This window comes from Pelophylax lessonae, assembly GCF_965119305.1.
Source record: "Pelophylax lessonae genome assembly, chromosome: 2".
In the NCBI taxonomy this organism is placed as follows: domain Eukaryota; kingdom Metazoa; phylum Chordata; class Amphibia; order Anura; family Ranidae; genus Pelophylax; species Pelophylax lessonae.
Window position 1 is genome coordinate 610,601,533 of NC_138769.1, and position 27,399 is coordinate 610,628,931.

At 44.5% G+C, this 27,399-nt stretch overlaps 1 protein-coding gene across 1 annotated transcript in view; it reads right to left on the reverse strand.

Moving 5' to 3' along the window:
* The window catches only part of LOC309548495 (hydroperoxide isomerase ALOXE3-like), a gene marked incomplete at its 5' end in the record, with an annotated part of 230,524 nt that overhangs the window by 130,665 nt on the left and 72,460 nt on the right, over nt 1–27,399 (reverse strand). The window contains one exon of the mRNA XM_082248442.1: nt 7,481–7,584. Coding sequence (XP_082104568.1) covers nt 7,481–7,584 — 104 coding nt within the window. The remainder of the gene's footprint in view (nt 1–7,480; nt 7,585–27,399) is intronic.

Below are 27,399 nucleotides of genomic sequence, written 5' to 3' on the forward strand. Positions count from 1 at the left end.
TCAGCATTAGAGGGGAAGATAACAGAGGAAGAGTTAAAAACAGCAATATCGCAGGCAAAACCACACAAAGCACCAGGCCCGGACGGCCTGACACTGATATATTATCAGAAGTTTTATGCAAGCTTAAAGACCCCTTTATTAGATCATTTGAATTATATTGGGGAGGGAGGGAAAGTACCATTAGATTCCTTGCAAGCTTATATCACATTGATTCCTAAAGAGGGGAAGGACCCAGCGGCGTGCGGGAGTTACCGCCCAATATCTTTATTAAACTTAGATACGAAATTGTTTTCCAAAATACTGGCAAATCGACTCCTCCCTTACATACCGCAACTAATTCATTACGACCAGGTTGGTTTCGTCCCCACAAGAGAAGCAAGAGATAACTCTACTTGAACAATTGATGTGATAGATGGTATGCGATCACGGAGAATTCCGATGATGCTCCTTTAAGTAGATGCTGAAAAAGCGTTTGACAGGGTGGCATGGAATTTTATCCGGGCCACCCTGTCACACCTTGGCCTGGGAACATGGATGACGACATCTATTCTGGCAGTGTATTCTAATCCCACAGCGGCGGTGAGAGTGAATGGCTGGTGTTCGAACTTTTTTCAAATAAAAAATGGCACTAGACAAGGTTGCCCTCTATCGTCACTGATTTTTATATTAGCTCTAGAACCCTTTCTATGTAAGATCCGCCAAAATTCTGACATAGAAGGAGCACAAATGGGCAGGGGTCAGCATAAAGTGGCAGCTTATGCAGACGATCTTCTGTTCTACGTAACAAATCCTGAAAGAACACTCCCACTAATACTAGAAGCGATCCGAGAGTATGGAGAGGTCTCGTACTTTAAGATGAATATGTCTAAGTCGGAGGCACTGAACGTGTCAATATCAGGGAATAGGTGGAATCATATGAGAGCCTCTTTTCCATTCCAGTGGAAGAACAAATCAAAAGTATACTTAGGGATCCATATCACAGCAGATCCTAGGGATCTATTTGAGACAAATTTTATTCCACTTTTAAAATCCATTAAAGCAGATTTACAAAAATGGCAGACACTTGTCTTGTCATGGTTTGGGAGGTGTAGCGTAGTAAAAATGAACGTATTACCAAGATTATTGTATATGATTCAGGCCATTCCGATAGCAATCCCAACGACATTTTTTATACAGATTAGGGCAGTATTAAGGTCATTTGTATGGGCCAGAAAATCCCCGCGAATTGGCATGCAGACCTTAACCCTACCGAAGGCGAGAGGAGGAGTGGGTCTGCCAGACCTAATGTGTTATTACAGGGCTGCGCATTTAATGCGAGTGCTAGACTGGCACTGCAACAGGGAATATAAGCAGTGGGTGCAATTAGAAAAGGAGATCATGAACTCTGCAACCATCTTAGCTACATGGACCCCTATATCGAAAGATGATAAGATATATCTACATCCGACGATCAGGGCGACATTAAGCAAAATGACCAAAGTACAGAAGCATAGCTCAGTGGCACCAGCAATATCACCAATGACACCCCTGGCAGGTAATGCCAATTTTCCCCCAGGGAGTTCCAATGCTAAAATCATAGGATTAATTAAGGGGGGTAGGGTCAGATTATGTGATATATGGACCCAGAGGGAACCTCCGACGATGACAGAAATGTTATCCTGGCCCGAAGGAAATTTAGACATGTTCAGTGCTTACCAGATTAGACATTATTTAAAACAAATACAAAGGATGGGATATATTCCACGACCCCTAACCCCATTTGAGACCCTGTGCAGAGGAGGGGTTAGAATACCACATGCTCTATCATATATGTATGCGCTCTTGGGGACATCGCAGGATGGGAGACTACCTAAATTCCTACAAAATTGGGAAAGAGAGTTGGAGATATCCCTAAATCAACAAGTAAATAAAATTCTAAGATTGACACATAAGGCATCGATATCAAGCAGATACCAAGAGATTAGCTATAAAATCCTAGCCAGATGGTACCGTGTACCAGCAAAGCTACATAGAATCGATAGAAAACATCAGGATAGATGCTGGAGATGTGGAGAGGAGGGCGGAACGATGCTACACATTTTTTGGGCGTGCCCATCGATAAGGGGTTTCTGGGACGAGGTAGCTCGCATAACCGAGAATTTAACATTGACTAAGATCCGGGAGGATCCCGTGCTATGTTTATTACATGATACGAGGAGCTCGGTCAAGAAATACAGGAACTCCTTATTGATACATCTCCTGAACGCAGCAAAAGCTTGCGTACCAGGTTTATGGAGGCAAACACACCCACCTACATTGCAATTGTGGTTTACCAAAATCAGGGAAATATATAGGATGGAAAAGTTAACAGCAGCACGTATATGCACGGAAGAGCGATTCAGGTTAAGATGGCAGGCATGGTCCCAATTTACGTGTTCGGAGGAATATTTAAGATTGATAAGTTAGATGGGGTGCCGGAAGGAGAGGACACTCGAGGAGGCTGGATAGGAGAGTAGGACAACGGGGGCGGGTGGGGAGTAGGGGGGAGGGTTTTTTTTTTTTTGTCTCTCCCAGACACCCCTCTTCCCGGTGTGCCAGTGGAAGGATCTTTAGGAGGCCTGACGAGTAACGTCAGGAGGGATATTATGTAATGTATATAAGGTATATATAATGTAATAATGTGTTGGAATGTTCGGGAGGAAGTTATGCATTGGTGTTGTGGTATGGAGTACGGTTCCTCTCCCCACTTTAAAGGGTAATAGGGTATGGGGGGGCGGGAGGGGGGTTTCACTGGGACTCTTTTTTTTATTATTATTTTGTTTGCTTCACTCTCCCTTCTCTGGAGAGGAGAGGGGTTATATTTAGCTCACATACACTTCCTTATCAGGACGTCTTACAGGAAGATACACGGTATGAGTGGAATTCTCCCCTTGCGTTTGGGGAGTTCAAGGAGGGAAGATCACGAATACACGTGTATCCTTCCCCTAATTTTTACCTTTTTTTTTTTTTCTTTTTCTTTTTTAGCACATAGAGTGTGGTCACGATGTGAGACAAAGCATGATATGTTTTGGATAATATTTTTAAATGTTTTCCTTTTTTTTTTTTTCTGGAGGAATTCTTGCACTGTGGGTGGGGTTTGGTTTTGGATGAATATTTGTGTGGCATTTTTCACGTATATTATTTAATTATTTTTTTATGGGTATGTGGTGAGATAGGGAATGATTTGCGTTGTATAATAATCCTTTTTTTTTACATATGGGTCTCTGCACTGCGGGGGTGGTTGGGTAGGGGGAATGGATATGTCTATGCAATTACACATATAACACAGGAAGTGGGGGATGGGGTTGTCCCTCCTTTTTTTTTTTTTTCTTTATATATATATATTTCCTTTGACACAACAGGTGGGACAATGGGGGGGAGGGGCCGGGAGAGTTTTGGATTATGAATGTGTGTATGTAAATAATATGTAATGTATTGAAAACAATAAAAGCTTGAATTAAAGTAGAAATCGACTGATTATCGGCAACACTGATATATTTGGGGCCGATATGCACTTTCCCCGATGTATCGGAATCGGCCTTTGAAATTACCGATATTGCCGAAATTTTCGTGACGTCATTGCATATGTTGCACGCACACGTTCTGCCTTCTATCACCGCCTCCCACGCCTGCACGACACCAAGAGACCGCCTCCCACGCATCGGACAGCCTAGTGTGCAGCCAGCTGCAGTCCGGTCCGGTCATGGTGCTCACGGTGCCAACCATCCACGCACAGGCCCTGGCCTCAGCCACTCAACACAGGGTGCCAGCTGCCAGCCATATGACCCACAACAGAACAGGGTGCCAGCCGGCCAGCATCCAGCCACCCTCCCCACAACAGGGTTCCAGCGAGCAAGCAAACCAGCCACCTAGATGATACCAAGGCAGTTACCCGCCACTGTGACCAGTGACCACACAGTGTTCCAGCAAGCCAGCCACCCACAACAGGCCAGGGTGAGTGAGTGACACCAAGCCACCTGCAATAAAAAGTTACCACAGGCCCTTAAAAGGCATGGCTGTCAAATAAACAATTGATAAAATATCGAATACAAATTGGACATTTTTATGCCTTAGTGCACCACTTATTTTGTTCAGGTACATATATTGCTGCCCCCTTCCCCCCCCCCCCCTCCCCCTCTTGTGTATTTTTATTTTTTATCTTTATTATTTATTATTTTTAATTTTTTGTATTTTTACCTTACTATTTTTGATTCATTGTGAGACTTCCGATCATGGCATACACTCATTTTTTGTATATACAAATCTAGACCCCAGCTTTTTCTCCCAGGCTGAAAACAAGCTTACAGTAGATAGAAGAACGAGGTACTCTGTAATTCCTGCTTTCCTGGCACTTGCCTGGCATCAACCTCTTCTGTCATGATTATAGCTTTAGCTTGCTTGCTTGCCTGATGACTTTTTTCATGAGTCATCCACCCTCAACCCCCCCCCCCCTTCTTTCCCCCATTTTTCATTACAACCACCCCAACCCCCCCCCCCCTTTTTTTAAATTTATATTAATTTTCTCTGCGGATGAACACAGTTTAAATATAAATCTTGTAATCTTATGTAAAATAAGAACATGAATTATGTGTATATCTTTCCTTAATTATTCTATGTAAAATGTTCTGAAACATGCAATATCGTTTGTTGTGTTAAATGCAGATACGCTGGATTTCAATGCGTGGGTCCTCCTCCAGTTTTTCCTGCTCCTTCCCTGACTTGCACCTGGCACGGAAAGCCCCATTACACATAGTGTATGGGGCATCAGCAGCCAGGGGACACACCAACCTCATCCGGTGTTCCCATAGGACCCGCCCCGGGTCCACGGCTCCTCCTTTTCGTGTCGGCTGCGTCTCCTTGTATCTGTCTGGCGCATGCACAGTGGGATCCAGCCGCCGTGACACGTATGACCGCGCGGCTCAGTACTGCGCATGCGCGGTCTATACAAAAAGATGAGGGGAACCCAGGAGACTACCATTTCCCTCACTGAGGGTTGGAGTGAGCACCTCCGGGAAACGGCGGAAACCCATCCTTCCCTCTTACTACCAGAACAAATGTAGGTCCCCTGCACAGTTAATGTTACAGGCACTACTTAGGGAATATTTTGTTCCCCTTTTTAATGGATTTATCCCTGATGTATTTTATAGGGGATGACAATGGGAATTAAGTGGGATTGCAAAAAAGAATCAAGTGGACAAAAACAGCCAGTGTCTCTCTCCTCAATTATACTGTAGATATAGGAAACCCCTAAACATAAGCTTTTGGTAGAAGATTTGTGACATTTGCAGCGTGTTGCAGCCACAAAGTAAGTGAATCAAGCACACTAAGGGAGTTAACTTTGACGTAAATGTATATACACAGATTTCTACAAACACCATTTTTAAACCATCACTTCTGCTGCTTTCCCACAATAAATGAGTTCTCGTTGCAACTAAGGGAATGAAGGAGAGGAGGTTAGGCACCCTGTATGGATCCGGCACCCCTACATAAAAAAAACGAACTGTAAGTCTACAAAATGAAATATTGCTCCACCCCCCCCCCCTTTTGGAATGTTGGTGGCAAATACTCTAATAACCATATACTGTTGTTTTTTAGACATGGTGATATCCTTGATAAAGGCACCTGTTGAACGTTGCCAAAACACTTAGGAATTCGGATGCTTTCTGTTATATCCTCTTTTCAAGCATGGATGGCAGAAAATTACATCAGAAGTCACCATTTCACATATGTCACGTTTTCTTTCTGTCTTATCACTTTCACCTCCATGGGCCCTTAGCCCAGTACATAAAATTCTTTGTATATTATTTTATCTATGATATTTTTGAATAAAATACATTTTACAAAAAAAATGGTACAATACAATCCTTTGGCCATAAAGTCCCATTTCTGTTTGGCTTGAGGAATCAAAAATCCATAAATGCATTTTAAGGGATGTTGGCAAATCTGTTTAATCTTCAGGCTACCTAGAGAATCGCAAACCCCCCCAGAACCTTTGGATTTATGACACTGAACACTGCACTCAACTTCTTTGGTTGACCATGGCGAGGCCCGTTCTAAATGGAACCTGTCCTTTTAAACCGTTGTATGGTCTTGGCCACTGTGCTGCAGCTCAGTTTCAGGGTCTTGGCAATCTTCTTATAGCCTAGGCCATCTTAATGTAGAGCAACATTTTTTTTTTTTAGATCCTCAGAGTTCTTTGCCATGAGGTGCCATGTTGAACTTCCAGTGACCAGTATGAGAGAGTGAGAGCGATAACACCAAATTTAACACTCCTGCTCCCATTCACACCTGAGACCTCGTAACAATAACAAGTCCCGTGACACCAGGGAGGGAAAATGGCTAATTGGGCCCAATTTGGACATTTTCACTTAGGGGTGTACTCAATTGTTTGCCAGTGGTTTAGACATTAATGGCTGTGTTGAGTTATTTTGAGGGGACAGCAAATTTACACTGGTATACAAGCTGTACACTCACTACTTTACATTACATTGTAGCAAAGTGTAATTTCTTCAGTGTTGTCACATGAAAATATATAATAAAATATTTACAAAAATGTGAGGAGTGTGCTCACTTTTTCTGAGATACTGTAGGTATACATTTGCTAAAATGAATGGTCTGGCAGTCACATATTTCGAAAGATCATTTCATCCTAAAGTAGAATGTGTCGCCAATACTCTAAAATCAGTATGATAAAGGGGATGGTTACAATTAGTCATTGATAAAAGGGTTTAAAAAATATCAGCATTTGTGTGACTAGGTGCTGCATTTTCAGCTAAACCAGTAAAGTTACAAATTGACTACACATGGGCTTGTTCTTATCTGAACTGTCTCCTATTCTAAAACACCAATCAGGACAGTACATCTGGGTATTTACATGAAAAGGCACTGATTGATTCTGACATTTTCTGACACTTATGAAACTCACTTGGGATGTTGCATTTAATAATTAGGTAATATTATATTATATATATTAAAAACTATTTTTTCGGGTTTGGGGTTTAGATATGCTCTAAGGGAATCTTCCCCAGGTGTAAATATCTGATAATTCTGAGAATGCGCTAGCATATAACTCATTACCTTTGTCCCAACTTGGCTGGTGGTCTTGGCTGGCTGGTTTAGTCATTGGCCCAATCCTGTCACAGGGATTTTAGGAGCGAATCCTCAGCAATGTGTAAACTTAAAGACGCAAGCTTAAGCTGGCTATAGATCAAAATTTGGTCAGTTCAGCAAGGACAGGCTGAATTTTGATCCATGTGTAGCCCTTTCCGTTCGACAGTAGTCGATTGTTGGATTAACTTATTGTGTATTCTGACGGCAGAGAGTCCTCCTGTCGGAATATGATGTCCTGGTGGGGGAGGATTCCTCTGCCCACCTCACTTGGGAGCAAGGAAGTGGACAAAAATCTATGACAAACTTTCGGGAGGGCTAACTCTTTGCTCCTGTTGGCTAAGATTTTACACACCTGAATATTGTGATCTTCGAAGGGAGGACACTAGTTTGATGTCTTCCAGGTAATGCCATGAATCAGTGTTGTGTGCATATCCATGCAGCTTTACTTCTAAGCCACTAAGAGAAGAAAAAATAGGACAATGATTATTAATACCCATGTTATGAATGGATAATGCTGGTTAGGGGTGAGCTTCGAGTTGGAGTCAAACATAAGTTCGGACATTCGCTGAACACACGAACAAACATGGCCGTTCGTGGGAAATTCGCCCGCCATAATGCACTGTGCAATTGTAGTGCATTAAGTGCTTGTGATTGGCCACAGCATGCACCTTGACCTGTATGCTTTGGCCAATCACAGCACAATGTCCTGTCAGAGCCATGATTGGCCAAAGGCAGGGTGCCTTTAGCCAATCATGGCTCAGAGGCTAAGTCCACACCCCACACTAGATAAGGCTGCTTACGCGGGAGCCGTTTGTAGTATGTTAGAAGACGAGATAGGAGTGAAATTAGGCAGGTAGTGGATTGTGTGAGTTATATATTAATTTATCAGCCATATCAAACATATCAGCCCATGCAGTATGGATACAGTATATCAGCCTGTGCAGTTTATATTAGCAGTGCAGTATATATCAGCCCGTGCAGTATATATCAACCCATGCAGTATTTATCAGCCCGTGCAGTATAGACATATTAGCAGTGCAGTATATATCTGCCCATGCAGTATATACAGTATCAGCCCGTGCAGTATAAATAAGCCCGTGCATTATAGATATATTAGCAGTGCAGTATATATCAGCAGTGCAGTATATATCATCCCATGCAGTATAGATATATCAACAGTGCAGTATATATCAGCCCATGCAGTTTATATCAGCCCGTGCAGTATAGATATATCAACCAGTGCAGTATAGATATATCAGCCCGTGCAGTATATATCAGCCAGTGCAGTATAGCTATATCAACCAAGTCCAGTGTATATATCCGTCTGTGCAGTGTATACATTCACATGTGCAGTGTATATATCAGCCAGTGCAGCCAGTATTCCTTCTTCTCCAGAAGTGGGTGGCTTTTTTTGGTGGCGCACCAGCACTAATTTTATTTAGAGCATAATTGCCTTCCTGCTTGTGCATCTCAGGCGCTATTCCTCCTGCCTCAGCAGGGGTTTTCTTTTTCTTGGTTTTATTAATTTTCTCTTTTTTAAAAAAAAGAAACCTATAATAAAACGGTTTATAGTGCACCAAGCACAAAAGTATTGCACCCAAACACAATATTCCCTTCTCACATTCTATACTAAAAAAGTTTTAAAATCCTCAAAGCACAAAAGTATTGCAAAAAAGCATCATATTTCCATCCCACGTTCTATAATAAACAGTTCTAAAACACCCCCAAAATGGAAATCATGTCGGAAAGGCCAACAGAGAGGAGAGGCAGACACTCACAGGCCACTAAAAGAGGGCAAGCAGCCTCTGTGTCCAAAGTGAGAAGTGGCGGTCACAGACATGGTGCATCCTCTGCAGACGGGGCACACTTGTCCTTTTTTTCTGGTGCTGGCCGTGTTATTGAACCCCAACATGCAGAAGAGTTGGTGGAGTAAATAACTAAGCCATCCTCATCCTCCTCGTCCTCTGCCAACCAGGCTCATATTAGTTTGCCTTCCACCACAGTTGTTAAAGCGGCCCGTTCCACAGGCTCCTTGTCCAAAGCTACTCCTTCTGTAGCCTTACCATCATGCACGGAGGAGTCAACTGAATTATTTGATCATAGTGTTAGTTACAAGATGCTGGAGGATGCGCAGCAATTTGAATGCTCCGATGTTGGTTCCCAGGTTGATAAAGGGAATAACGTGAGCCTAGAGAGAGGGGTTGACAATGACGGACAAGAAACTAGCAGTCATGTTTCCACAGCTGCAGCATACTGCCAAGTTTGCTCTAGTGACGAGGAGGGAGGGGATGATGAGGTCACTGACTGTACTTTGGTGCCTGAAAGAATAGAAGAGGAAAGGAAGGAGGAGGAGGAGGAAGCACAACGCCAATGAGTCAGGATGTGCTCCAGGGGCTGCCTTAAGGGCAGCCACCCTATTGCATCACACCACAGGTGCAGGGTGCTGCTAACTCCCCTTTGACTTCCAAAAGTTCATTGGTGTTGGCTTTTTTAAACACATGTGCAGTAGACCGCAGCGTTACTGTTTGCAATGCCTGTCTGAAGCAGGTCAAGCGTGGTCAGAACACCAGCCACTTGGGAACCACATGCTTGACAAGACATATGATGACCTGCCATGCAGTCCGTTGGCAACAGCACCTGAAAGACCAACATAAAAAAAAAAAAAAATGCACACTTCACCTTGCTCCTCATCTGAGATCTCTACCCTTACTATACCTCATGTCTTCTCACAAACCTGCACTTAGAGGGATGATGGTATAGCAATGAGTGCCACAGATATTTGCACCCAATCTGCTAGCAGTACACCACCTGTTCATTTGATCAGCAGGCAAAGTTCGCTACCCCAGTTGCTGAACTGTAAAAAATAAAAATCTACCGTCCCAGCCATTCACATGCCCAGAGTCTAAATGCTAGCTTGGCCAAAGCACTAGCTAGCACTACAACTGCTGTCTTTATCTGGTAGACTCTGCCCCCTTTCGTAAATTTGCAGAATGTGCTGTACCACAGTGGCAGATTCCAAAAAGACATTTCTTTTTGCGTAAGGCCATTCCATCTCTCTACCATCATGTGGAAGGTAGTGTTTGGCCTCATTGGACAGAGCAGTCAGCAGGAAGGTTCAAATTACTGCTGATTCTTGGTTAAGCAGACATAGGCAGGGACGTTATATTTCTTTCATGGCGCACTGGGTAACTCTGCTGGCAGCTGGGAAGGATGCAAGACAGGGTTCATTGCTGGAGCTTGTTCTGCCACCAAAAAGCTGGTGCTGATTCTGCCACATTTGTCTACTCCACCCCCTCCTCTTCTTCCTCTATGTCCTCTTCTGCTGAATTGTCCTCTGAACCAGCAGTGCTCCCTAAGCATTCAAGGCTACGCAAGCAGCCAGGCTAAAAGATGCCATGCAGTGCTTTAGTTGGTCTGTCTAGGGGACAGGAGCCACACGGGACCAGAGATTATGTCAGCTCTGCAGGGGCAGGCTGAGAGGTGGTTGAAGCCACGGCAGCTTGAGCCAGGAATGGTTGTATGCGACAATAGCACCAACCTTCTCTCCGCCCTCTGACAGGGACACTTGACACGTTACATGTTTGGCACATGTCCTGAATGGTCGTGCAGCGTTTCTTGAACAAGTACTCGGGCTTACAAGATCTTCTGAGGCAGGCCAGAAAAGTCTGTGGCCATTTCCAGCTGTTGTACAATGCCAGTGCTCGGGTATCTGACATTCAACGGGAATTCAACCTGCCCACCAACCGCCTCATTTGTGACATGCCCACCAAGTGGAACTCAACAATGGCAATGCTGCAGAGGCTGCACATGCAGCAGAGGGCCATCAATGAGTACCTGTGTGAGTATGGCACAAGGACATGCTCAGGGGGAGCTTGGCTTCTTTTCGCCATGCCAGTGGCTGCTGATAAAGGATGCATGCACTGTCCTGTCACCATATGAGGAGGCCACAAGGATGGTGAGCCACGACAATGCAGGCATCAATGACACTATCCCTCTAGTCTTCCTGCTGGAGCACGCGCTTTGTGGAATCATGGACAAGGAACTTGAGGCAGAACAGTGGGAGGAAGAGGAGGACTTCCTTTCCTCACAAGGCCCCCTTTATGCTGATATCATTCCTGCAGGGCCACAAAACACACAGGAGCAAGAGGAAGAGGAGGATTGTGGCACATGGATGTAAAGGATAACATACAGCAGTCTTCAAGGGATGGTTTTGATTCCCCAGAAACCCCAGGAGTTGTACGTGGTTGGGAAGAGGTTGCTCCTGACAATGTCATTCTTAGTGACCCAGAGGACTCAGAATCGCATGCCTCCACAAACTTACACTGCATGGGCTCCCGATTCAGCAAAGCCTGTGAAAGTACCAGAGGATTCGTGGTATCAAGGAGAGGGATAATTACTGGTTGGCAACCCTTCTTGATCCATGTTACAAGGGTAAAGTTGCAGAGCTCATCCTGCCTTCACAGAGGAAGCAGAGGATGAAACATCTTGGGGTCTTGAGGATGCCTTAAAAAAAAAAATGAGTGTAACACTTTTCCAGACACTAGGAGGTTAATTTTCTCTGGACGGGTTTCTGAGGCATCGTTCAGCAAAACGAGGAGAGGTGGAGAAGGCGGCCAGCTGACCGATGCCTTTAACCAATTCTTTAGTCCTCAGCGCCCAGGGCTGTTAGGTTTAAGCAACCACCGGCAGCATCTCCATCATATGGTGCAGGATTATCTAGGGGCAAGAGCAGACTTGGAGACCTTTCCAACTGAGCATCCACTGGGTTACTAGGTCTTGAGGATGGACCACTGGCCAGAACTTGCTCAATATGCAATCGAGCTACTGGCCTGTCCTGCTTCCAGCGTGCTTTCTGAGCAGACATTCAGTGCTGCTGGAGGTTTTGTGATGGACAAAAGAGAGCTGGACAGACTTCGTTGACCAGCTGACTTATTAAAATGAATCAGTTCTGGATCAACAGCAGCTATCAAGCCCCTGATGCTGATGTAAATGGTTGAATTTGCTAGGGGTGTGCCATCCCTTGAAGACTGCATATGCTGCCTATCCTATTCCTCAATCCTCATAATGCTAGCTTCCAACAATGTTTTTGGTTTAGGGCACCACCAACAACCAAGGCCCAATTTTTCTGCACCTGTATGACAAGTACATGCAATTTCAATTTTGTTTCAGATTTTTAACAGCAGGGCTCGTTCCTGCGCCCTGCGCATTTTTTAAAAATAATTTTGGAGTACCAGATTTAAATCCACACCAGACCCTAGGCCGTTTTTTTCATTTTTTTTAATCTGTATTGCAAGGAGCTGACAATACATTACAGCCGCGAGCAAGTTTAAATGACATTATTTCCTTTAGAAATGTCAGTATTGCTGCAACCGGCTACATACATCATCCAGATGTGCCACTTTGCAGGCACATTAAAGGTAACACCCAGGCACGATATTTAAAAGGAATTTTTCATTTTTATTGTTTCACTTTAAGCATCATTAAAATCACTGCTCCTGTAAAAACGATTGTTTTAAAAAAAAAAATTTTTGCATTGGTACATGTCCCCCATTTTTCAGGTTTGAGTCCCATAGACTTTAATGGAGTTGGAATGTTCGAACAAACTTTCCCCCCATTCGCGGTGTTCTGGTGCGAACCGAACAGAGGGGTGTTCGGCCCATCCCTAATGCTAGTACACAGAAGTCTGTACCCAGTAAGTTCCACACAATGCCCAGCCTTTCCCTACAGATCTTTTATTTAAAGGGTCAGAACTACCAGATTATAGACTACAGCCCATTAACCAGACATGCCATGTAACAGCCACCCTGAGGCTTAGACACGAGTGAAATTAAACCCTTTACGACCACCCTATAGCAGAATTACTGCTACAGGGTGGCCATGCTGTGCAGGATCAAGTATATATAAGATCCTGCACTTCCAGGTATCGGGAGCAAGTGTCTTGGACCCACCGATAGTTCAATACACAGGCACAGGCACACTATGTAAACAAGGCAGATTGCCGTTTTGTCAGTACACAAGACATGGATCTTGTGTTCCTGTAAAGCAGGAACACAGATCCATGCCTTCCAGGAGTAAAAGCTCCTCCCCACTACACTGAATCACCAGCTAGGCACATTTATCCATTTGATCGCCCCTGATGTTAACCCCTTCCCAGCCAGTGTCATTAGTACAGTGACCGTGCTATATTTTTAGCGCTGATTGCTGTATTATTGTCACTGGTCCCCAAAAAAGTGTCAAGTGTCAGGTGTCCAATTTGCCCACTGCATGTTTATAGCACAAAAAAAAAACAGAGGTGATCAAATACTAACAAAAGATAGCTCTATTTGTGGGAAAAAATGTATTTGGGTAGTGTCGCACGCCTGTACATTTGTCGCCTAAAGTAATGCAGTGCCGTATCATGGTGTAATCATGAAGGGGAGAAAACCTTCCGGAGTTAAAGTGGTTAAGAAACCTTCTATAATAATCTGAGATATTAGCTGACCGGTTCCGTGCAAAGGGATATGATATGAATAAAGTAACATCTGATCTAGCATATGTATCAGCGCTAGATAGGAATACTCTTTTGGCGGATAAGAGAAAATACGAGCCTAGAGCAAATGAATTTAGATTAATCCTGGATTTTAATACGCAACATAAACAGGTTGAAAAACGTATTAAAAACACTGGGGGGTCTTGAGACAAGACAAAATTCTCGGACCCCATCTCCCTGAGAAACCAGGTTTTATATACAGAAGGGCACCCATTTTAAAAGATAGGCTAGCACCTGGGGTCATAAATCCCCCGAGACCTCAGAAGAACACTGTATTTCAGTTCCTCTCAGGGTTCCACGCTTGTGGGAAATGTGGTCCTTGTCGCCATGCTAGAAATAATCGTAAAAAATAAATAAATAAAGAAAAATTTTTACATCTAATAGCACTGGTAGAGTATATCAAATTAAAGACTTGATCACTTGCTCCACAATAGGAGTCGTGTATATGCTGGAATGCGGATGTGGGTCGTACCTCGAGACTCCTGTGTCACGGTTCTCGCCATGTATTACAGGCAGCCAGGTGTGGCCACTGTTAAATACCTGACATGGGATTTGAACCTGTGTACTTTGACATTCTGTCCTGTTAACCTACCTCTGAGCCACAGTTCAGCTCATATGGATCCAGTCTTGTTAATCTGGTATTGCCTGCAGCACTAGGGGGCTGGACTTCACCTGAGTGTGCTCTTGTCTTTCATTGACCACCTGAAGCTAATTGCCCAATTAAGCAAGCTATAAAACACTGTCTCTCGCCTAGAGCCATGTCAGTTCATTGCTGATCCTTCCTTGTTCCTGTGTTGCTGATCTATGTTCCAGATAGTTCCTGTTTCCTAAGCGTGTGTTCCAGACTGACCCCGGCTTCCATCCTTACCTTCGCTCCTTGTTGTTCCTGTGATCCTTATCTGGACTCGTGTCATCCAGTGACTACAGTCATTCCTGGACTTCCCTTCCCATTGTATTCCTGCCGGTCCTGCTTATTTGAGCACCTTCCCTGCCAAGCCCCCGTGCACAAATTCACAGGCCAGGTGGCTTTCTTGTCTGGTCACCTTGGACTGTGGATATCTGCAAGGGTGAGCGTACATCTCTGCGTTACAGACTCCAGCAAAGGTAAGCCCCGTGACACCCTGAATGTATGGATAGCCGAACATATCAAAAACATCAAGAAAGGTGAACTTTCACATAATGTTTCCAGGCATTTCAGGGAGGTACACGATAGAAAACCCAATTCTCTCCAATTTTGGGGTATTGAACAAGTCCACAAACATTGAAGAGGTGGTAACTACATCCGCCAGCTGAGCAAAAGAGAGTCCTTCTGGGTGTAAGAAGCTAAGGTTCTTTCACCCAGAGGACTCAATATAGATTTTGACTTGAACTGTTTTATCAGTGATCGTTGATAATTTTTTAGGTCTTTAGCCGTCTCGGGATTTATATAATACCTTTTTTCTACCTTTATTGGTATGATAAAATATATATTTTTTGACATTTTCTGATTTTTACTAATTGATTTTATACATGTTTTTAAACAATGGATTTTTATGATAATATCTCAGGGCTTATATAGGTGTATGTGTCGAGTGGCTACATACATATGGCATAGGTTGACTCATTGAGACTTTCCAAATAGGTGTTTTTAATTTAAAATATTTTTAATATTTTATATACTGTTTTAATAGGTACCTTTAAGATATATACGATATGAGTTTTGAGTATATTAAATATAGGCTGTAATTTTAAAATTATGTTTATGTTTTTAATGATCAGTATTCACATATCTGTGAAGGACTCAGGGAAATGGTGGGCGTAGGTACGCGGTCTCCTAGATGGTTTACCTATATAGACAGGATTGGCTGCATTGGATTACTTTTTTCGCCCATTTATGCATATGCATAGCATGAGACTGTAGATCAAGTTCCTCGATCTCTGGTTCCGGTGTCCTGAGGCTGTGTAATTATGCAGGGCGGATCATACGAGCCATATCCAATCGGAATGAACCCTTACAAGGGGAGGCACCTTTATAATGAAGGGCAGGTCAAGCAGTCTCCACCCCTACTGAAAAAGTCGAAGGCTATTGGTTAGCTCTGACGTAACGCGTAATGGGTGGAAGAGCCTGCGTACCTGACGTCGTACTTTCCCTTGGTCCCAGCTGCATGTGTATCTGTCTGAATTGCGTGCACCGCTGAGTGCCGCTAAATGTGAGTACCTTTTACTATACCTAATAAAGACATTGGTATTCAGACAGAGAGCACTATATATATATATATATATATATATACCGATTTCTGAGTTTGATTGGAGTTCATCCATCCCCACCTGAGTGATCTATGTTGGGCTGTCCGAGAGAGCTAGGAGAGGATAATCCCCAGGCTGTTACAGCTGATATATGCGATCTTTGACCCTTTATGGGTCTGTGGCTGAGGTGAGAGACCAATCTAGCCGGTGGTGGGATATATGCACAGCGGTGTTTGTGAAGACATTTTTATGATTTTCTTACCACCTTGGTTTTTTTTACCACCTTGTTGGAAGTTTTTTTTTTCACTTTTACTTGGACACTTATGGACTTTATTTTTGACTCTTTTGATATTTATTACACCATCAATATCACCTGTTTATATATTGATTAAGTATTTCTGGCGCAGCACTTTTATAGGTATTTGCATATTATTTGTGAGGTGTTACACAATTTGTGTTTGCAGCCGGATTATTGCACTGATATTTGTATACTTATTTGCACCAGTATTAATTTGCTGTTTCAATTGTCTATACCATCTTTGGTTTTTTTCACTAGTTGGTTGCGCTGATAATTTATTGATTATTATTTTATTGGTTAAGAAACCTTGCCTTGGGCAAAAATATTGTTTGGCTGGTTGTGGTCCTAAAATTCCTCAGTGAGGAGCACCAAACTGTATGCTAACCATATTTTTAGACAAAAGTACGCTCCAAAATAACTATTTTGTAAAATGTATTATTGTTAATTACTATAAAGGCCTTATGGATTGTACATTTAGGATGCATTTGTTTTATTGTTTTCTACAGCATCATATTAGACTTTGTAGTGTAGCCAGGTGCTGGACTACAGAAACATGAAGGAGACCTTTTCCCCTTTACAGACCGTTTTACTTTTTCTACTTCTATGCTGGATGATGTTTTTCATTATTCCCTCCAGTCAGCAGGGGGAGAGCTATAGCCAGGAAAGCCTATAGACTTCTATGCAGAACGCTAAGGATCATGAAAATTGAAGTCCAGAACATCACATATAGTACGAGACTCATGAACCCTGACCCTAATGTTCCCAGAGGACACAGGCAGGGTGAGTGGTGGAATAGCTTTTAAAAGACTTCTACCTCTTTTCAGTGTGGGAGTCCATGTGAGCACTGTGTGCCCAGCTGGGATTGGAGCTTGAGGCCTGAGACTGGGGGCACAGGCGGTAGCGTTGCACAGACGGCGGCGATCTCATTTATCTTGCCCCTGCTGCAGGGAGAGTGGAACGTCTTTCCACTCTACCCTCCTTCACTTTTAATCACTGGATCCATTTGCACAGAGCCAAGAGGCCTCTTTTTATTACAGTGGGAGTCTATAACCGCACCGCAGACACTGGTGAGAGGGCTCACTGCCCACCATTCACATACTGAAAGCAGTGTATTACATAGCACTTACACTGCATGCTAATTCATCAAGACTTAAGTGCACCAATGCTACTTTGGGGCCCAACTATAGCCAGCAGAAGAACACAATAAAGGACTGCCCTTTTCAAAGCCATTCTACTAGCCCCTATCTATTTAAAGGGTACCTCCACTCAATTAGCCTACGCCTAGCAGAGTCACCAATAATGCACTTTGGCAGTTTAGTCTCATAAATGCAGTTAATTCTTCTATGTTACTGTCTATTGCTGCACTCACTGATGTTGCTATTGATTATACTGATTCTGGTGCGTAATGTTCTCCTATTCCTTCTGCTGACTGTTGATTACACTGTATGTTGAGTTGCACTACTACTATTGCTAATCCACTTTTATGCCTTTCGTTACCAATAATAGTATGCCAATAAATGAAGACTTGCTTTCACTAATTTGTTTGGACTAAATAAATTTAAGTCTCGCTAGTCATATGATCGTGAAAAAAATGAATGTCCATAAAAGTCCAAACAGTGAATGATGTTAAATTCAAAGAGCAGGTCCCCTTAAGGGTGTAAGCTTACCACAAAGAGGTAAGGTATAAGCCAAATTCTCCCGTGTAGATCTTGTCACCTTGATAGTGAATCCAGGCTCACACAAATGATTAACTCAGTGATGATTAGACCATGGAAATAAATAAAGAACACAATAGCATAAAACCCAACGTATGAATGAATTAACACCACAGTGTGCTAGAGCAGGAATGTGAAGTGGAATTAAACCGCCACCAATAGACCAATGTCTATTATTAAGTGAATCGTGCATATAGGTGAAGAAATAAATAAATAGGTACCCCTTACCAAATAAGGGATAAGTAACAGTGAAATGAATCGTGTTCTGGCTAGAGTCACCTCTTACCGGACATCAGTAAATATCAAGCAGTTTGAAGAAATAATAAGTGAAGGATGAAATGTAGGACCGTCACCAGTCTGATTGGCCTCTTACCAAATAATGATAGATAGGGAGCAAAACGTGCAGACCACTAATCACTGTGACACACGGAGCAAGAGACAGGATACACTGATGGGGGTCGCCTCTTACCAGCTGGAAAAATAAACTGAGCCCATAGGATATCCACACATCCAGGAACCGATATTAACTGGTAAAGCAGCTTCTTAACAATCTACAAATAGTTGCCAAAGATCACCATTAAAAGAAAAGAAGCTCCCATAGTGTAAAATCTTTAAAAAATTTATTAGGCTAAAAGCAATAACACTTACAAGAAAACGGGAATAAGTAGCAGTAGGTAAAGCTGCCGGCCGGACGGCTCCGCTCACCCGCACTTTCAGTCTCGGTCGCAATTGGATGACGTCAGTACGCCGTGCCCTGACGACGTTTCGTCATAGATGACGTTATCACCGGCGGCTTTACCTACTGCTACTTATTCCCGTTTTCTTGTAAGTGTTATTGCTTTTAGCCTAATACATTTTTTAAAGATTTTACACTATGGGAGCTTCTTTTCTCTTTTAATGGTGATCTTTGGCAACTATTTGGAGATTGTTAAGAAGCTGCTTTACCAGTTAATATCGGTTCCTGGATGTGTGGATATCCTATGGGCTCAGTTTATTTTTCCAGCTGGTAAGAGGCGACCCCCATCAGTGTATCCTGTCTCTTGCTCCGTGTGTCACAGTGATTAGTGGTCTGCACGTTTTGCTCCCTATCTATCATTTGGTAAGAGGCCAATCAGACTGGTGACGGTCCTACATTTTATCCTTCACTTATTATTTCTTCAAACTGCTTGATATTTACTGATGTCCGGTAAGAGGTGACTCTAGCCAGAACACGATTCATTTCACTGCTACTTATCCCTTATTTGGTAAGGGGTACCTATTTATTTATTTCTTCACCTATATGCACGATTCACTTAATAATAGACATTGGTCTATTGGTGGCGGTTTAATTCCACTTCACATTCCTGCTCTAGCACACTGTGGTGTTAATTCATTCATACGTTGGGTTTTATGCTATTGTGTTCTTTATTTATTTCCATGGTCTAATCATCACTGAGTTCATCATTTGTGTGAGCCTGGATTCACTATCAAGGTGACAAGATCTACACGGGAGAATTTGGCTTATACCTTACCTCTTTGTGGTAAGCTTACACCCTTAAGGGGACCTGCTCTTTGAATTTAACATCATTCACTGTTTGGACTTTTATGGACATTCATTTTTTTCATGATCATATGACTAGCGCGACTTAATTTATTTATCTTTGTTGGGGTGTGGTCACACTAGAAGTTGCTGCTTTATTTCTTTCCTTTAGCGCGGTTATTATTCTTGTGTAATTTGTTTGGACTGTTTCCTGGCCCAGCACCATTATTGTATACCTCATATTGTCTTCTGTGATTTTTGTTCTATTGCAAGCTTTGTTCACTTAACTTAGTATTTCTGAAGTCATTGAGGAGGTCAAAGCACAGAAGACTCATTCTATCCAATGGCTTCTGCTGGGGGAAGCACTACAGTTTTATCCATCTGTGACGGTGTTCACCGTCATTGGAATTTAAGGACAGATGGTGATGGTTTGGATTGCTTCATATTTGTCAGCAAGGTCTCCCCTCAATCTTCATACCATCTAGCCCGGTCTTGCATCAAAAAAAAATGTTCTAGAGCAGTGGAAGCAGAGCAGTTATATGGCACATGGCCACTTTAAACCAAATCACAGATGCAGTGGACCGCAAAAGTTTAGTCATTAGGCTGTTGATGGGTAGGATTTAATCACTGGCAAGGTTGGTGTGGAGTTAGTCGTGTTAGGTGTTGCATGAAATCATTCATAAGCATTGGAGGAGTGGATGAAAATAATTACTTATTCATATCGGATTCATTATGATAAATGCCAATCTCTCAACAGTTATAATATACAAGGGTTCTATAAAAAGTTTCTACCCTTTAATTAATTTATAAATACAGTATCTCACAGAAGAAGTTAGTACACCCCTCACATTTTTGTAAATATTTTATTATATTTTATCATGTGACAACACTGAAGAAATGACACTTTGCTACAATGTAAAGTAGTGAGTGAGTGTACCAAGGTTTCTTGCACATGGGCCCTGAAAGTTCTAGTTACGCCTCTGTCAGCTAGGGTACATAGAAATGAACTGACAGAGCACCGGTGTGGTGCAGAAAAATGCAGACATACTTCAGATTTCCACACCACACTGCTTCACACCTGCCGCCTTCATTCTAAAAGTTTCTGTGGGACATTGCAGAGACTGAAAAATGTAGCTCTCCACAAGTGTGAACAAGCCCTAAGGACTCGTTCATATCAGATTAGGGAATCATGCTTTTAGTGTTGGATTAGGAAGCAACACACTCAAACTGGACTAGAAGCATTTTTAAATAAGTTCTTCCGTTAAAGAAAATGTCAATACAGCATCGGCATAGAACAGTACAAATGGGCTCTTTCATTATGTTTAGGTATGGAATGTCAAACACTTATACATCATTCAGAAAGTTGATGAGACAAGCAGTGATCACATTTACAGAAAACAGAGGTAACGTGTGTTTCACAGGTTGTGTGGCATGTTTTCACCATTATTGAACATTCTTCCTACCACTCAATTGTGTAAATTTGAATGGCATACATACAGTCTAAAAAAATTCAAATTTCTGCAACTGACATCTCCCTGTTTATCTTTTTGATTGGATATAAGGCCCCTTTCACGCGGAGCGGAATCAGACCAAGCAGATTCGCCTGGTCAGTGGGAGACCTGTCCACTGATCCCTGCTGAGCAGGGGGATGACAGGTCTGTGTCTGCTCTGCTATGCAAAGCAGACATGGACACAGCATGCTCTTCTCTATGGGGCGGTCGGATGAAAACAGATTTCCTGTGTTTCCATCCAATTGTCATCCGATCGGACGGATGTGAACCTATGGACGGATGGAGAGAAGGGCTGTCAGATGACCCCGATCCCCTGCCGAACTGTACATCGGCACTGCAAGGGAGCTCCGTCAGCTTCAAGTGAAAGTAAAGAGAGGAGGAATGTGCTGTGCTCTCTGCTTCCCCCTGCAGTACAGTACCTGGCTGAATGAGAAAAAGGTACTGTGCTAGAATTTTTTTAAAAGGGCTTTATACATGTGCTCATGTGTGCTCGCTCATGTGCCTGTATTTGTGTACAAGTGTGAGCAGTGCCATCTTAAGAGCATTAAAGGGCCCCGGGCAATGCAGTGCACTGGGGCCCTGCCTACACAATCACCCACGAGAATAAAAATGCAAATTATCGATAAGGCTATATTACAGCAGTGCCAGGCTAATAAAAGTTTCCAAGTTCGGTGGCTGGGTGAACACACACACGGACGGGAGTCAGACTCGACTGTCCTGTGTGTGCCTGTTCCCGTGGAGGTAGACAGTCATTCCTGCAGTTGTGGGCTCCTCCTCCACGGCCCAAGTGGCCTGACAGCAGTGCAGGGTCGACAGGCACTTGCCACCTGCTAAGTTCGGCGATGGGATGCACATGGAAATCGGGACTAATGCTTGGCTGCGGCTGGGTCACTGGGCACGTGGGGGCCCCCCAGGCAAGTGGGGCCCCCAGGCAACTTCCCAACGTGCCCATTTGGTAAGATGGTTTTGAGTGTGTCTGTATTTGTGTATACGTGTGTGTACACATGTGCATGTATGCATGTTACTTTTAATTCTAACCCCCCCCCCCCCCATTCCTGTACACTCAAAAATGCTTTTTTTGGGGCTTGTTTGTGATAGCTGCTGCTGCTCCTCTGCATGCTCAGATTGCTTTTCAGAGGCATTTGGCAGGCAGTAAAGAGGCAATATGTTGCCTCCTCCCCACCTGTTTTAAGCCTGTAAATGCAGCATCACTACACGCAACCTGTGTGCAATGCTCACAGCTGCAGGGAGGTTGCAGTACAACCCCATTCCCCCTGGGTATACCTCCAGCTACAGCCACAGCAGGTGTACACCCCCAGCTGCTGCCTCTGCAAGTAAAGGGAGAGAGGTTGGGGGTGGTAAAACAGCTCAACCATGGGGGTTTACCACCCCTCCAACCTGACATGTGAACAAGCCCTTGGTTCACATCTGCATGGCTGCATGAACTGAACCTTGGACAGGGGTGCCTTAAGACTGAAAATATTTTTCAAGGGCACCCTGACTGGAAAAAGGTTGAGAAACAGTGATTTACATAGTATTAATTAGCTGGGAATATTTCTGAAACAAATTATTGAAGAGCATGAAAGCTGAACTCGAGAAGACTTAGCATCTTTTTCTATTATTCACAAGAGTTAAGCCATAGATGATGCGATTTTCTTTCCTGCTAAATTGCTAAACTCCCCCATCAACACAGTCAGTGTTGATGGTGGAATCCTTCCTGCTGAGCTATTTTGTTCTCCCAGCAGGGGGGCACAGGGAGCCATCCCTGCCGGGAGACCACATTTATTATTGCTAGCGGCTATAGCCACTCGCAATAATCGCGTGTAAAAATCCGTAATGCTGGTTGTACCCAAATTGATCAATGGATCGACTTGGGTACAATCAGCCTATTCATAGATGGTTCGAATTTTGGCCAGTCCCTGCTGAACCGGTCGAGAGTCAAACCATCTATAGCTTTAGGGGGTTGGAAAAGCCTATAATGTGTCAGTAAAATCCAATTTTTTGTCATCTCTAGCTGTTTGCCTAACCTTTAACCACTTGCTGATCGCCCACCGCAGTTTTACTGTGGCAGGCTGGCTCGGCTGCATGAGATGTAGCCCTACGTTGGTCACGCGCTGGGGGGCGATTGCCGTCAGGCACTCGCAATTGCTCTCCACTGAGAGAGGACGGTCAGCTGTTGTAAACACAGCTGACCGTTCTCTCTGAAATGAAGACACAGCACCTGTGATCCTTCTATATGGTCATTTCACAAGCCCATCCAGTTAGTAAACATTCCCCTAGGCTCACACTTAACCCTTTGTTCACCACTGTGTTAGCCCCTTCCCTGCCAATGTCATTATTACAGTAACAGTGCATTTTTTTTTAGCACTGATTACTGTAGTAATGTCACTGGTCCCCCCCCAAAAAGTGTCAAATGTCAGTTAGGGGTCCGATCTGTCCACTGCAATGTCGCAGTCCCCGTTCAAAATTGCAGACCACCGCCATTACTAGAGAAAAAAATAAAATTATAAAAATGACAATTTTTTTCCCCTAGTTTGTAGACACGGTAACTTTTGCACAAACCAATGAAAATACGCTTATTGTGATTTTTCTTTTACCAAAAATATGTATCAAAATACAAATTGGCCTAAAAGGATGAAAAATTTTGATTTGGGAATGTTATATTGTACAGCAGAATGTGAAAAATATAGATTTTTTCAGAATTGCCGCTCTTTTTTGTTCATAACGCAAAAAAGAAAGAAAGCTCTATTTGTGGGAAAAAAAAGGACATCAATTATATTTCGGTACAGCATTGCACGATTGTGCAATTTTTCACTAAATTAATGCAGTGCCGAATCGCAAAAAATGGCCTGGTCATTAGGGGGGGGCAAATCCTTCCGGTCCAGAAGTAGTTAATCAATGCACATTTCTATTATTAGTAATTACCTGATTGATCCTGCCTTTGCCATGCACTTCTGTTAGTGTCAACACTGTAGCAACTAATCCTCTGGCTTCTGCATTGCCGCTCAGTGTGCATGAACCCCCAGTTCCCTGTAAAGAACCTGGTTTTGCTTTTAGAAGTGACTTTTTTTTCTTTTTTTTTTTTTTCTTTTTTTTTTTCAAATTCTTTATTTAGACATGAAAGAAAAGTACAAAAGTGCATCAAAGTACATATAACAAAAGCCGTAAACATCCATCCTCTAGAGTGCAAGTCATAAAAGGAGCAGTCAATATATGAATTCACAATACCCGTAGGTTTCCGTTAGCTGAAACTTCGTTCAAGTCATCAAGGGCCGGGGAGGATACCAGCAACTTGAATGATAGCAAATATAGTGAGCATCTCCACCCACCCATGGACATTGCTCAGAAACATACGCACGAGGGATCTTCAACAACTCAGAGTTTTTATACTGAAAAACAGGGGAGAGAGGCAGGGAGGGGAGGGTCCACCAACGTGGGGGAAAAGAAAGTGAGGGGGATAGAATGGGGGTCGTGGAGAGGGGAGGAGCAAACGTCAGGGGTGAGTCCAGCACTAAGCCGGGGGGTGATAGACAGAAGCGTAGGAAAGGCAAGGAGGGGCGACAAAGGGTACACCCAGGATTGCTTCCTGTGCAGGCGAACTCACTGCAAATAATGTTCTCTATTCCGGGTTCAGGCCCTGAAGCGCTAAACCCTCCTCAGAGAATATAAATGTATTCCAGCAGGACCACGTCTTTGAGTACTGTTCCCTCCTACCCTGTGCTGTGAGCACCAAGTCCTCCAAGTCATTAATCCACTTTACCTTCTGCAACCAGAGGGCGACCGTCGGGGGGGGGGGGGGGAGGGGCTCTTCCAACAGAGGCTGATACATGATTTTGCCGCGTCCGAAAGGTGTCTCAGCACGGAGCTCTTGTAACGTTTAGGGGCCATGCCCGTACAATGGAGTAAGAAGAAAGCTGGATCATCAGGGACAACCCGGTCAGTCATCATTTGGGAGATGCGGCGTACTTCGGCCCAAAAGTCCTGGAGTTTAGGGCAGGACCAGAAGATGTGGTGCATAGTTCCCACCTCCTGTTGGCATCGCCAGCACCTGTCAGACGTCTCCGGAAAAAAACGGCGAAGCCTGACCGGGGTAAAGTACCATTGAGTAAGGACTTTATAGTTAGATTCCTGGATCTTCGTGCAGATGGAGGATTTGAGGGAGAATCGAATTATATGGCGCCTCTGGGAGTTGGAGAATGTCCGGTGTAATTCCCCTTCCCATTTAAGAATGCCCGGCAGGATGAAGTCCGCGTGAGGGTCCGAGATCAGGGCGTATAGCTGGGAGGGGGCATGGGGCATGTGGCCCTGAGAACTCAAGAGGTGCTCGAGGGGAGTCAAGTCCCGAGTGAAAGCCGAGGGGTCACCTAGGTCCCTGAGAAAGTGAAGGAGCTGTAAGGCCTGCCACCTAGGTAGGCAGTATTTCCCACTCGGGGAAGTCAGCTGAGAAAGTGATGGCCATCCCGAACTTGAAGCAAAGTGGGACACCTGGAAGATACCCTCTCGAAGTAATGCGCCGAACCGGTTGTTCTCGCATCCCGGCCCAAAAGCCGGATTCCCCAGCAGTGGGTAGAGTGGGCCGCGCCCCTCCCGAGAGGCCCCTATCCGAGGCAGCCAGAGAGCATATCTTGATTGTTGGCCCAATGGTAGGATGTCGCTTCACCTCCGCAGGAACCTCCCGAAGGATCAGAGGGGCCCGCGGTAAGTAGATAGAAAACAGAGGCCTCCAGTGTGACCCAGAGCTTCAAATCCGCATGGCGCGACCAATCAATCCAACGGGAGAGCATGGCCGCCTGATAATAGCGCTTAGGGTCCGGGAGCGCCACTCCACCATGTTTAGGCAAGACAAGTATACGGCGCGCCATCCGCGGCCGCCTGCCTGCCCACACAAAGACGGTGAAAACCGACTCGATCCTTCCCAGGAACGCACTCTGAAGCGAAATCGGCAGTGTCTGGAAGAGGTACAGCAGTTTGGGGAGAATCGACATTTTCAGAATGTTGCATCGGCCGAACCAGGAATGAAGCCCCTTCGTCCATTTGGCCAGCAGGGCCCGGATGCTCCCCAGGAGGGGAGGGAAATTGAGGCGGAACAAGTCCACTGGGTTAGGTGAGAGCACAGTGCCCAGATATCGAAGCCCACCGGAAAGGAAAGTCCAACGTCAACAGATCCTGGAGGGGCCTTGGTAGGGCCACCCCCATAATTTCCGACTTGGAAAGGTTGATTTTCAAATTGGAGACGGTGCCAAAAGTCTCAAATTCTTTCAGAAGGTTCGGAAGTGAGATCAGGGGCTGGGATAGAGAAAAAAGGAGGTCGTTGGCATACGCCGAGACTTTGTACATGGCGTTCCCGACGGGGATGCCTGAGATATTTACATCCGCCCGAACCCGGGCAAGAAAGGGCTCAAGGGACAGGGCAAAGAGGAGAGGGGACAAGGGGCACCCCTGACGTGTGCCATTATGAATCCGAATTTGTGTCCGAAAGGACCCCGTTCGCCTTCACGCGTGCACTAGGAATGGTGTAGACACTCTGAATCCACGCCAGCATCCGGTCCCTTACCCCAAATTTCCGGAGCGTCGCAAACAGGAATTGCCAGCTTACCCTGTGAAACGCCTTTTCCGCGTCAGCACTCAGGAACACTGTTGGGATGCTGTTCTGACGAGCCTGGTGTATGAGATCAATAACCTTAATGGTGTTATCCCTGGCTTCGCAGGTGGGGACAAACCCCACCTGATCCCGGTGCACCAGGGCCAGTAACTGCGACTGAAGACAGAGGGCCAATAGTTTTGTGAAGAACTTTAGGTCGGCGTTTAACAGGGAAATCAGGCGATAGCTCCCACAGGAGGAGGGGTCCTTCCCCCCTCCTTAGGGATCACAGAAATGTGTGCCCCCAAGGATTCCTCCTGGAAGGCAGAGGCATCACCCACCGCATTAAAGAATTGCAACAAGTGGGGGGCCAAGACCTCCTTCAGCGTTTGGTAGTTGGAGACCGGAAAACCGTCGGGCCCGGGTGCCTTCCCCTTTTTCGCAGAGGAGATCACCGATGAAAGTTCTTCCAGCGTAAACGGGGCTTCCAGCTCCTCTTGATCCGAAGGTGATATGCCTTGAAGCTCCACTGAGTCCAGGTAAGCCAACGTAGCCAGCCCATGCGAGGGCTGTCGGGGGAGGTCATACAAGCGGGAATAAAACTCTCCAAAACAACCAGAGATCTCTCTAGGAAGGTGTACCCTGGTGCCAGTGGCATTCGAGAGGGTACGTATGACGCCTGTTGCTGCTCCCAGAGAGTTCGCGCCAACATCCTCCCGCACTTGTACCCCGATTCATAAGTGAACCGTGTGCACCGCTGGAGCGCAGCTTTAGCTCGGAAACGCAGGAGGTCCGCCACCTGAGTCCTCAGGTGGGTCAATTTCAAGCCGGTTTCCCGGTCGGGTCCCCGCTTGTGTTGCTCCTCCAGAGCCACCACCTCAGCTAAAAGAGC